We start from the raw sequence: 13,258 nt of genomic DNA on the forward strand, positions 1-13,258 counted from the left end.
GCTTTCCGCCTCCTCGGCGAGCCCGGCCATGGCGTACGGTGGCCTGACGGTGCCCATCCTCGTCATGAGCGTTTTCTGGGGGGTGGTCGGCGGCGTCCTGCCGTGGCTCGTGCCGAAGGGGCCCAACCGCGGGTGAGTGACAGGGGGAGGCCGCGGCCGCTCGCCGGGGGTCGGCGGGGCCCTGCCCGTCTCCCCGCAGCCCCCGGTGGCGGCGGCAGCGGCGGGAGGCCGCGGCGCGGCCTGGCCGGGGGGCGCGGCGCCCTTGCGGGAGCGGCCTCGCGGCTGCCGCCGGCCCGAGCTCCCCTCCGTGCGCGGCGCCCTGCGCCAGGCCCCAGGGCCGCCGCCTCCGCCGGCCAGGCCCGGAGCGMAGAGCGGCGGCCCCGGCTGCCGGATCGGGGTCTCCCTCGGGCCCTGCAGGCTGCCCGCGGCTCCGGGTGCCGCTTGCATAATAACGGCTTCCTTCTCCTTTTCCTCGACCTTGACCTCTTCTAACTTATTCCACCCCCCTCTAGCTTCCCATCGGAAGAGGCTGCGAGCGCGCTGCTGTCGGTCCTCCCCGTTCCGTGTTTAAGCGCACGTTAGCGGCCTCGCAGCCGTGCTGGCCTAAGGACAACAGCAGGACATCTAAGCAGAGAGTTTTCCTTCAGTGATTGTAGCTAGTGAAGTAAAAAGGAGACGAGTTTTTGTCTTTTTCTTTCCTCTACAAGATAATTGCCTCTTGCTTTCTCTTCCCCTCTCTGATATGCCTTTCTACTCAGCTGGTATCAGCTTAGACATTTATCTAAGCTTGGAGCAATCCCCCTCAGCTTTTATTTAGCTCTGACATTTACTGCTTCAATTTCAAAACTGAAGTGGTTTTTATGTGCCTGAAACCTTGTCTGACCTCAGCTGTATCTTGGAAATATATCTTCCAGACCTCTCCTTAAATATGTGGAAAGTGAAGAAGGGTCACTAATAGATGTTCTCTAGTTCTCCCAAAATTTGATTGTTTAACAAATATGAGTAGAGCACTGCTGTTTTCTGATTCTGTAGTATGTCTATAGTAATGTTGGGTAGTTTGTTCACTTCTCATCTTTTTCTTCTTTAAAAAACAAAACAACAAAAAAGCTCCTGGTCTTGAATAGCTTTTTTTTTTTTTTTTCCATTCTGTAACAAAAGACACCAGTGCAAGTTTTAACTGCCCTAAGAATTTGCCTTGCCTAGGTTAAAACTTCCTCCTTTGCAGAGAGTCCTGGAAACATACTTTGGAATTCTTAGACTACTGCACATGTTTAGCTTTGTAGCATTCATTTGAAAGCTGACAAGGTGCACTTGTACAAGGGGGGGGGGGAAGAGGTTTATCTATGTTGCAGAAAGATTAGAAGTTAGTGACTTAGCTTGAGGTTTTTCTTATTCAGCTTGAGGGGAACATATATAGAGAGATTTCATTCTATAATCAAACAAGAAAAAAAACTCCAAAAACTCCAGTTTGCTACTAAGTTCCTTGAGCTGCACAGATCGCTCATTGTTAGAGAATCTAATTTCCTTTCCTTCCGTTTAAAAAATCCTTTGTTTGTATAGCTGCAGTTTTACCACTTTCAATTTGAAGAGCTGCTTAATTTTTTTTCTTCCCCTCCTTTCCAGCTAAGCTATGGTTTCTCTGTCACAAGAAAGGAAACTCTTCTCCTACAGTTTTGTTTCATGAGACCTTGAGATTTTATTTTGTATTGAATTTACAAAACCCTCATTCACAATATAAAATATCTTGACACTGAAAACTTTTGTAAGCAGAGTTTTGCAAATGGAGAAAACGTTCATTGCTTAGTGTTAGTATTACAGTCGAATATCCAGCCTTAGTAGTTCACTAATTTGCACATAGAAATGTTTGTGAAATGGAGAAAGGATGTTTGTTACATAAGATTTTACTCCTCTTCAGAGTGGTTTTGTTAAATATGGCTGTACTGCTGTATTCTTACTTGCAGAAGCCATGCCAGTTCTTTGCAGAGTCTGAGCTGTGCCTCTGTCACTTACTCAGCTGGAATGAGTTAGAACATCCATCTTGAGTCACCTTGCATATGACTGAAGTTGAACTTGTTCTTGGAATTTTTTTCTATGTATCTTGTGGTCAGTCATAACATGACACCTAATCAGCTGTCTCTTTCTTTTTGCAGTGTTATCAACACAATGCTGGTGACATGTGCTGTTTGTTGCTACCTGTTGTAAGTATAAATATCATCTTTACCTGTTAATCAAGGCACAGCTAGTTTTGCTATAATCAAAAGGTCCTTTTTATATTCTCAAGACATGTAGGAGGAAGCTTTTCAAATGTGTCACAGAGATTTAGAAACATGGTGTTCTTTGACAGCCCTTAGAATTTTTGGTTCTAGAAAAAAAACTTCAACCCACTGTAGAAAATATTTTCCTGTTGGTGGATACAGCATTCAAGTAGAACCTGAATTCCTCTTGTCCTCTGAAATATATTCTTGAGTAGTACTCTATATTGACCTTCCATTATTACTTTCCAGTTGACTAGCTTATTCACTCACAAATATAATAACGGTTTGTTGATTCTAAAATTTTGCTGATTCACAGTCGGGCAATGACATCTTTTTTTTTTTTTTTCTTCCTTTCTTTACACTCTTGCATTTATTTCTAAGGTAATAACTAGTTTAAGGCTACTGACAGGCTTTGCTTTTCTTAGTTTGGTCCCTTTGGATGCAATCTTGAAATCTGTTAGAGTAGGAGATGAAAATGTTCTGTATGTGAGATATATGTATATGTGCCAGGTAATGTCTGTGACAGTCTCGTGATGCTTTGACATATTAAGGCTGTTCCTGTTTAAATGTGCGCAATATGCTTTGAGGCTGCCTTTATTCTGTAGGAGAATTAGTAGAAATAACAAAATGACTTGTCAAGGCACTTCTCATACCTTTTTTTTTTTTTTTTTTTAAATCAAGAGGTGAGCCAGCTGTAGCTGGAGTCTGCAACAGAATGCATACTTATTTCTTTAGATTTTTTTCTGTCCTTCTGAAAAACCATAGGGACTGATATTACCAAAGAAAGTGCTATGCAGAAATAACTTAAAAGGTGTTTGGAAGGAATTTGCTGTGGAGAGTAAATTGATAAAAGTCTGGTTAGATCTTTTGGGGTAACTTGTAATAAAATCATTATCCAGAATTCCACTTGAATAGTACAAATACTTAGTACAATAGTAAAATTCCTTAATATTTAGGCATTATTTATACTATTCCAAGGAGCTTAATATGAATGCTTAGGGAGATGCATCTCAAATATTGAGACTCTAATTCTTAGGAACTGGCAGCTAAAAACCGGGTTTCCAGTGTTGTCCTGTTTCAGGAAAAACCTGTGTGGCTCCATCTTGGGTTGGCCTGTGGCACAGGCTTATGCAGGTTTGATTCAGTTTAGTAATGTGATATTCAGGTTTTATACAGTTGAGGCATACTTTTAGTTTCGGATGTTTGACACGTGAAGTCTTGAAGTCATCCTTCTGGATAACTTGTTAAAGCGTAGCAAATTTAGTTCTTTTTTTTTTTATTTCTTAGATATGAAAATAATTTTCTCAAATGTGACAGTTTTTAAATGAAAGGCTAAGCACTTTCTTTTTGTGTTAGGTAAATTTAACAGCTTAAATATATATTATGTTTTGCTGAATAGATGCAGAAACTAGAGAAGAGTTTATAGTGCCAGCAGCTTGAATTTGGGATTGAAATGCAGGAACTCAATGCTGTGAAGGTCTCCTTCCTGCAAATAAACTATGTAGCAGCCCAAGCTCATGCTAGGTTCCAAATGCTTGGGTAGCAAAGGGCAGCTGGATACTTTCTTTCACTAAGTTACTGCACTTAGGTTACAGTTAGGTGGGGGGACAGGGGGGCGGGGGCGGTGTTTTAAGTTTAAAAGAGTTTTCATTACTTCTGTTAAAATAGGATGCAAAAGAACTTTAATGTCCTACTCTTCCAATATACTTTAAGCTTAGGGACTTTTTTTAATTGGTTGAGGATGGATAGTTTCCTTGATGTCGAGGCCATGTAGCATTCTCAGAATCCTCTGGATTAAAATGTGGAATATATTTATTATGGACTTCCTTAAGTTTGACTGAGTGCTTTGAACTCTTCAAAAGTACAGTGGTATTTCACCTGTAAGTTGCAATTTTTGTACTGAAACAGGTCTGTTATAAATCTAGTGGTCACTAACATGATTTATAATCTGGTTTTTGCATGTCCAGTGAGTGGATGCTTCTCTTTTCTCATACTTAATCATGTGGGCTGTAGCTCATTTTCATTATTGCCTTTGGCTTTGTCCGATTACATGTTGAAAAAAGAAAAAGCAGACTCTTCAGTAAGTCTTAAGCTCAAGAATCATGTTCAGCCACATAAACTACATCTATAGGTTCACTTTCGAGAATACAACAAAGAGGTTTTTTGTCTGATGTTCAAAGATAGAACTTGCCTCATCATACAGTGATTGTGTCTTCAAGAATTGTGTACAGAACATATACCAGTCTTGATGGAAGCCCAAAATAATGGATTCTGGGGATTCTTTGTTGGATACAATGTTAGGGTTAAAATAATCTGTTGTTGCATTGTCACAGGTACGGTCTTAGCACTTGTGTGTCCTTAGTAGGTGGCTGGTGCTGTTCATCTACCTCTTTGTAGAGTTCTGTAGAGCTCTAGTAGCTAGACCTACTTTCATGCTTTTTGTTAGCCTTCTGATGGAAACAAAAAACGAATTTCCTGTTTTTATTAAACACCACTTGGCTGCCAAATCAGTTTGCATCAAACTGAGTTTATGCTAATTAATTCAAATTTAAATGGTCAGTGACGTTTGAACATAAACCTGTTTCTTCTGTGTTTAGATTTAATAGTGTTCATCTTGAATAACCGTATTGATTACGTGATGTTAATTTGGTTGTTCTGTGGGAAATTTTTGCATAGATAAGTGCATCATTTGTATACAAATATTGTACCAGCAGCCTTTTCAAGGAGAATATGCAAGCCTCAGGAACCTAACAGGATATAAGGCAAAGTGTGGGGAGTTAAGGCTTCTACAGAAATTCTAGGTTATACCATTTTGGTAAGGTACTGTCAAAGCCTAAATCTATTTTGCTGTTTAAAAAGCAGCTCATGAAACAGTACCATATTATTCTTAACAGAAGACAGCATGTTTGAAAAATAGTATAATTTGCCACTAATTCTAAATGGATTAAAATATGGTTGCCCAATTTGACATTTAAACAGATAGCAGGACCTTAATTTGTAACATGCAGCATAGAGACAGATGGCAGTTACAGCAGAAAGACCTTTTAAAATCTTCCTGGTAGAACATAAGGGACTTTAATTTCCTTGTGTGAGCTGGATAATTAACACTAACTGTTGCAACTGGTATCCGGTAGAATTTAAGGACCCGTGGGTGGCTTGAATGCCATACCTGATTTTAGCAACTCTGCAATATTACACATGGGATGTAGAGGCTTGCTTTGTTTTACTTTGTGTCCCATTTTGTTTCACGTTTTCATGGTAGATTATTGTATAAAGTGGCATTGATTAAGCAAAATGTGTGGGGGAAGCTTTTTCATGACTTATCTTGAAGGCAAGGGAGTTATACAGTTCAGTGCCTAACTACTGCTTTAATTATTAGGCCCTAGCAGTGCAGGGAGGAGGAAGTATTGACCTGTAATGCCACTGCGGTTCAGAAGCTGGGTATCCAGCACGGTCCCAACAAATAGCTTTTGAAAACAGCACAGTATTTGTCTAAAGCACGGTTATACAGCTGGGGCACATCAATATTTTGAATGTGCTTGCAGCTCATTTATTTCACAGCCATGCTGGGTCTGATCTTAGGAAGCACAGGGAGGTGAGATATTTGTGCATGGAATTCCTTCCTTCTGTACAGTGGGAAAGAGAATACTGTGCTTTAACAGGTTTTTAGTGTTCCTGTCCTCCTCCCACTCCGGTTAGTTCAGGATGTTAAAGGCAGATGGTACAGTGCTCTGGTACCCCTTTTATCCGCCTTGGTATCTGAAAACTAACCCTTGCAAAATAGATTTCATGGGATTTTTAAAAGAGCTATTTTGCTTCTACCTTAAGCAAATTTAACATAAAGATTAACATATGATTTCAAATTACTTTGTCCTCACTTTGGATAGCAAAATAAAAACACATCAACTTAAGGGTTATCAGTTATTCTTGTTGGTGTCCTGTTGATGTTTTAGTCGCTTTGTGGAATCTGATACATATTTCAGAATTAGTTTCATTTGTTGATGCACACTGTGAATATTAGAGTTCAAGGCTCACATGGTTGATAGACTGCTGTAGGCACAACACTTGAGTCTAACTAGAATCCTACTTCGAGCAAAACTGAAAGTGGCATTGAAAACAAATATTTGTTAAAAAAAGAAAAAAAGAAAAAAGGAAAAGTCCTTTTTAAATTTAGTCTGACCCGCATCTTTTGCCTATGGCTGTCGTAGCCATTTTGCAGTTGACCTGCACTTCGTTTGCTGGTCAAAGCATCCAGGTTTGTGTGGAATTTTCCATGACTGCCTAAGCACTCTGATACATTTGTGGCAGCTCCCGTTACAAAGCTGCTCTGCTTCTTCTTCTCCTTACAAAGCATTCTAGAAATAGCAGATGGATGAGCCAGTGTGTTCACTAAATATGTTTATATAGTTAGTATTTTACATAGATTTAAATCCATGGAAGCATCCATGTTTTTTTCTGAAATTTTTAACAGTGGAATATTTATTTCTGTTTAGCTTTCCTGGATATTTTCCACAAACTACATTCCTCTTGTTCTGGCTGTGGCTTCTGCAGGGTTAGTTTGTCAGCTGTTCTGATGAGAGGCCGATGATGATGGTCTGGGGTTTGTTGTCATATTGATTTTTGTTGTTGTTTCGTACCCTTTTGCTTCAGACCCCTGTTTCTCTGACCTCTGCTCCAGTTTTAAAACCACTTTTGTTCAAGCTCATATGAAAATTATACCTGGTCTGCAAGGGGAGGCTATCATACGCTGAAAATGACAGCAAATAAGAGACACTGTTTCTTGGAGACCTTTCTCATTTGTTTAAAGGATGCTTTGTAGGCATTAAGAAAAGGACCCTCTCATTTATGTTTCTATCTTCTGAGCCCACAAATACCCGAGTTTCATATGTGTCAAAAACATGTCCCTTCCAAAGGAAAAATGTGCCAAAGAAATGCTGTCAGGTGGTTCTGACAGTGTTGATTTAAATCGAGGACAAATTATTATTCCCAGCTGCAGAATGATACGGTACCAGAACTTCAATGCTGGTATCCAGTCCCTGTGTATGAGCTTGAGCAAGATTCGGATTTGATAGTAGACCTTCCTAGATATGCTCTTTTCCTTTTTGATAGTACCTGTGTTCTGGACGAGCCCTCCCTATATAATAAGCTGTGTAATTTGGCTGATATTCTCTCTTTTGGGCTGGGGGGTTGTCTTGCAGTTGGCTGATTGCGATTCTGGCTCAACTCAACCCTCTCTTTGGGCCGCAGTTAAGCAATGAAACAATCTGGTATCTTAAATCTCACTGGCCTTAAGGATGTCTGTCCTCTGCTGCAATTTATTGATTAGGTGAGTATAACCTGATTTATAAATATATTTGGTATGTTAAAGGTTCAGGAGAGCTTGAACTGTTGTGTAAAAGCAGTAGGTTCAGAACCACTTGCAGTTTTGGAACGTAAAGCCATCTTCCTATGGGCTGCAACAAAAAAGACTTCTGGATGTTAAGCCTGATTGGATACCATGAAAGCTTGGACTGAACTGTTGTACAGCTAGCTGCCTCTGCTGTCATGTGCTACTGTTTGTGCTTTCAGTAAGCAAGTGTTGTAGGAAAAAAATGTTTCTTCTTCCTACCCAAAAAAGTAATACTTGGGGGATAGAGGATTTGATTTTTCTTTTTTCTTCTTTTAACAGCTAGCATAAGTGGGTATTCTGATCTTTAACAATTGCTAAGCCTCTTTCTTCAGCCTTCCACCGTTTTATCCAAGAACTGTCCAGATGTCCAAGGCAAAGTACAGTTGCCTTCATTCATCTGGGAAGTGAGCGCAGGGACTAGAATTAGTGGTTCTGTATCTCCTGTCAGTGTATAGCACTGATGCCTAACTTGCAGATGAACGTATTTTGGTTTTTTTTAACAATAGTCTATGTGTAACTTTAAGCATAGATGACCCTGATGGTTGTTCTCTGGCTAGTGCTACTASAATGCTGTTGTTGCAATACTTTAGACAGGCTTTTTGACATGAGCAGCAAAAATATAAATTCTGTACTAGGAGTAGCATGATGACTTCAGGTGTCTGTGCAAGGGCTGGATTTGGAGCTGCAGGTTCAAATGAAGGGTAGATATGCAAAACCCTGAGTTTCTTTTTTACCTGTTTTGTATCTTTTACGTTTAATCATATACCCCTTGCTCTTATTACTGTAACTTCTGTTTAGAAAAGTCCAATAGCAGCAGACAGATGACAGTTGACTTTATATAGCTCAGTTGCTGGCTGTAAAGCATCATGAGCTGTCACCCTGAAGCAAAGCTCCATGGTTGCAATGTAGGCTTACTCTGAACTATGGTAGTGTCAGCCTGTGGCGTGTCTCTTATTTTTTTAAGCAGCAAGCAGAAGCCAAAGGTAAACTTGACCCTGCTTCAAGTAGAGGCCTGTAATTAGGCAAGACAGTCAAGGTGGACTTCCAAGGTGGATTTTTACTGCTCTTGTGTGTAGACAGGTAATTAGTTAGCAGAAACAGAGACGAGGAGACCACTGTATTCTGGTAGGGGGGCATATAGATCCCTGAATCCCACGGGATAATTCAGTTGTCTGGGATCTGAAACTGAAATGTAGTTATCTGGATGGGTGGATGACTTAGATATAAAAATTGGGCTTACTTCTGCCTGACAAATGAACTATATGCTGCTACTAGCAAGAACARACTGGAGATGAGAAATGGCTCTTGCTCTCTAGGAGGCTGCTAAAAGAATCGGAGAAGGGATTTCCAGAGGATTTGTGGTAAATTTGGACTGAGGAGAAGAGGGAACTGATGCATTATGGGATGGCCAGGAATTTTATGTGAGGAGCTATTAGTTAACTAACTTATTAATGGAGAATTCAAGTTGTGTATAGYGCACATTATTGTGTTATATGAAGCAATTTTTATTTTAACCTTTGATCTGATTTTATTGACTTAATTTTGGAAGAAAATGACAGTTCTCATCTTCAGGAAAAGAAAGGGGGTGGGGTTTTTTGTTTTGTTTTTAAATTGCATAATGCTCAAATGTCATGGTCGGATGTTATGTTCTTTCTTGTCTTTAGATAGGAATATGCTATTACAGTACATATGATTCTCCACAATCTTGTTTGAAGTACTCCTGTAATGCTGAGTGAGCCTAGTTGCAGGAAGCTAGCTACCTGGATGAGGCTCTCGTGTCCTTTTTCACTACTGCGCACCTAGGCACTGAGAGCCTCCTGCTGAATTTCTTACTAGACAGGAGCTGTGAGTTAGTCTCCATCTGAAAGAGTTAGGAGATCTCTCTGGCATTGCACAGTATCTCATAAATACAGCTACCATTACTTGTTTGACCAAGTATTTTCTGCCTTTAAGATGTGCTTTTCCAGAGCTCAGGGTAGATGCACTATGCTTTGCTTGTATGTTTTTCCTCCAGTTTTCTCTTTCAATTGAGGTTTGGATGGATTACCATGGACAGAATGCAAAGAGTTAAAGAGAATGAAATACTAACTCTCAGATTTGAGAGATACTATTTAAAAATGAAGATAGTCTAAGCAAACTGATTTTACTTTACCAGTGGAACAGGCTGAAAATGCACCCAGATGGTTATTGCGTTTTAGTTGACAGGAGAGGAGCTTCTGCAGGTGCTGGCTTGATTGATCTGTGCAAAATTACAGATGTTTGGTCTTTCTGTTTGGTCACTGTTCAGTGTCCCTCTAATTAAAATAATGATGACTTGTCTATATAATCAAGTTAATGGCTTGGAGAGCAGTATGGATATTACAGACGTTCTAGTTCTCAGAACATGCAAATTTCTGTAGCTGTGGTAAATAGGGGTTTTAGCCTCTTTTAATCAATGTGATCTAACAGCTGCTGGTATCCTTAAATGTGTCACTTACAGTGTGTGTTCTGAGACCAGGAACTGCCTTCATGCCAAGCACGAGAAGGGCCATCATCCAGATGACTGGATGCTGTTACACTAAAAATAGTTAAAACTTTAAAACTTTCTTGTTGAACGCTTGTTCTACCAACTTATAATGTAACTAAAACTACTTGCAGTAACTTCGGAAATTACATTCTGAGAAGAAATTACTCTTAAAGCTCCATATAGATGAATTCTCCTCAGTTCTTCAACGTTTCTCAGTGTGTTTGTGGAATGGAAATAGTTGTGGTTAACTCAACAACCAAGTCTTTAATTAGTAATTTGCCTCAATGGAAAGGAATAATTTAAATTGCTTCTTGCTTTGCAGGTAAAGAAGAGATTTCTTCCAGATGAAAAACTCCACTGATCCAAAGATGCCCTTAACATAGCTGGTTGGATACCAAGCCTGCTTTAATGCCTTAATGTTTGTATTTTGCTTCAAAATGGCTTGTTCAAAGCCCTATATTTTTTTTCCTATTTTCCTACTATAACCTTTAACACTGTGCCTAATACAATTTATAATTCCTGTTCTGTACATTTTTTTCTATTAATGAACTGCCAGTGAGATGGAAATTTCTAAGTTTTTTATGGATACGTGGAGTCATCTTTGTTCACTTTGCACACTCTATATGAGTACTATAGATCTTAGAGATCCTAGGTTGTCTGCTGGGCTGTTCACCCCTGTTCTGTTTGACTGCACTTGAAAAAAAAATGTGTGCAATGGAACTGTATGAGGAGAGGAGAAACAATGCTGCCACATGTTGATGGCATTTATTTTTTAAAATGAGTTGTATCCTTGGGAAATTTGGTCTTAAATTTCTCATACCTGGAAATAAAACTAATCCTCCGCTTTATACAAAATGTTCTTGTGCCATGTGTAACAGTTATGATGTGCTCTTCTGTGGTTTTAATCAAACAATAGTTAGCCAGACCTGAGCTAAAGAAACTTAGATGATGCAGATAAACTGTGATACAGTCCAATGGTGTAATGAGATGATAACACGTGCTGCCCATATCAAGATCTCTCAGGTGGTTCTGAAATAGTAACAAAATTGCTGAAAGGTCTGTGGGCGGAAGTGAGTGCTAAACTTGAGAATCTCTTCCCCATGAACTTCTCGCTATCTGATATTAGAGAGGAGCACAGATGACATGACTAGTTTGAATGAGGCATAAATAGTGATCCTGATAGGAGATTGATTTGCCCCCGGCTGTTTTGGAGGATACAGATAGAGACAGTAAGAAGCAAATTGAAAAGGAAACAACTATTTTACRCTGTCTGATGCTTCGTGGAATCACAGAGCTGATAAAGCACAGGACAGTGTAGGCCAGAGATGAAAACTAGCTGAGGCTCCTCAATATCAGCTGAGTCTCCAGGGGCAGGAATGAATCTAGTAACAGTTTAAAAAAGAAATCATTTGCTAAGGAATAACTTCAAAGCATATAAATTCTATCTCATACACATGAATCATGTGTACTTTCTTACCTCCTTAAATCATGTCCACATAAACTGCAGTTATTTCTCTAGTTCTGTATAACTGTGCCTTATTATTGTTATGTACCAGGCTCTAATGGAGCAGTTCATTTTCCCCTTTTTCCTTTTGGATAGCATTGCTAACTTGTTTAGTGGGATAGTATTCAGCACTGTCAAAGAAACTCAGATCCTGACAAAAGGCTATAACTTGCAGTAATTGAAAAAAAGGTAGCGTGAATTGCAGAAGAAATAAGAACACTTCCATTGCTGTAAACAAGTAGGATAACTGTTGGGACTGGAAATTGTACTTTTTTTTCCAAGTTATCTACTACTGAGAGTAGTGTTTTCACATAGACAATACATCACTGTGGTATACAAGTTTTTATATGTGGCAAATAATTTACAAGAAAATTGTAATCCAAATGAACTTACACAAGCTTAAAGTCTTTTAAAAGGGGGGAAGGGGCAAGGTAAGTTATGCTTCACATAACACGGAAGAGAAATGCTTTCTTATATCCTTGGGAATCTTGACTGTGCAACTGTTTTTAAAAATAGGGTAAATGTGATAGATCATCTAAACTGGAAAGGAAACAGGAAAAGAAAACATCCACTGGCAAAGAAATAGATATTAATATATCGGTTATGTAATTTTCTAACAAACTTTCTATTTTAGGTTCCAAGTTATTGCCCATTATAGAAGGTATGGGAGAAAGCAAACAAAGTTCAAAGGGCATGTTTCACCTGTGGTGAATTCGATGCAAATGGTTATGCAAAGCCTGGACAAACAAGCCACATGCACAGTTTTAGGCGCTTTCCAGATCAAAGAAATTCTCTTTATCTGAATGTTTAATATTTTCTCTGAAACATAAATATATTGATACCAGGTAATAACATAATTGAAGAAGATAAAGGATAATGTTTTGTTTCTGTTTTGCTGAATGTTGTGTGACGCACTGTCTGCACCATGATTACAGAATTATCCATTACATGAGTGCCAAGAATTAACACTGTTCCAGGTTGTGGGGGTTTTGTTTTTATTATTTATTTTGCATGATGGCAGGAAATCAGAGCAGACAGATTCAGCCACTGGTGCTTAACAAACAACGCAGGTATCAAACCTGTAGCAGCGTCCTCTTGCTTTGTGGCAACAGAAGAGAATGAAAAAATGTTTTAGAAATGCTTCTTGATGTTTGAAAGAGAGGGGAGGACTGGAAGTGAAGGGAAACAGTCTGATCTCCGTACGCATTTTGATATTAATTATGTATTTCAAGGTAAAAATCAGGAAGCTTTAAGGCACTGACTTCACACTAAGTCTTGAAGATGTAAAATTATAAACACTGGCAACTTTAAGTCAAACTCAGATATTTGGATTTGTGGCACTCGGTGGAAATCGCTCTGGAGATTTTACAGAAGTTTGCATCCCTCTGTGGGGAACGACAGCAGCGCTACTTACGTCGGGTGTCGCAGGTAGGTGGCTCGCGTGTCCGCCCGCGGTTTCTTCTCCGTGCGGCCCGGCCCGGGCGCTGCCGGGAGGCACCGGGGAAGGCAACGCCGGGGCGAAAAGCCCGGCCAGGAGGAAGCGGCTGCCGGTTCGCTCTTCTGCCCCGTCGGGGGGGGCTGTTTCCCCCCCCGCCGCCGCCGCC

At 39.9% G+C, this 13,258-nt stretch overlaps 1 protein-coding gene and 1 long non-coding RNA gene across 3 annotated transcripts; one reads left to right on the forward strand and one right to left on the reverse strand.

The window, feature by feature from the left end:
• The first annotated feature begins 6 nt into the window (after positions 1–6).
• ATP6V0E1 (ATPase H+ transporting V0 subunit e1) lies at positions 7–10,679 on the forward strand. 2 transcript variants are annotated; one of them, XM_026063112.1, is made up of 4 exons: positions 7–132; positions 2,151–2,198; positions 7,454–7,581; positions 10,473–10,679. In XM_026063112.1, exons 1-3 carry the CDS (start codon positions 29–31, stop codon positions 7,545–7,547), a joined length of 246 nt encoding a protein of 81 aa, XP_025918897.1. In that variant the 5' UTR covers positions 7–28; the 3' UTR covers positions 7,548–7,581; positions 10,473–10,679. The 2 variants fall into 2 exon arrangements, with proteins under 2 accessions (XP_025918897.1, XP_025918896.1); XM_026063111.1 differs by lacking the exon at positions 10,473–10,679 and having other exon boundaries at positions 7,433–7,583.
• LOC112964689 lies at positions 10,610–13,252 on the reverse strand. Its single transcript, XR_003253036.1, has 2 exons — positions 13,069–13,252; positions 10,610–11,532 (listed from the first exon to the last, which is right to left on the reverse strand). It is a non-coding gene; the product is annotated as an uncharacterized LOC112964689 (long non-coding RNA).
• Between the last annotated feature and the right edge of the window lie 6 nt (positions 13,253–13,258).

This window comes from Apteryx rowi, unplaced genomic scaffold, assembly GCF_003343035.1.
Source record: "Apteryx rowi isolate R43461 unplaced genomic scaffold, aptRow1 scaffold_2, whole genome shotgun sequence".
Classification (NCBI taxonomy): Eukaryota; Metazoa; Chordata; class Aves; order Apterygiformes; family Apterygidae; genus Apteryx; species Apteryx rowi.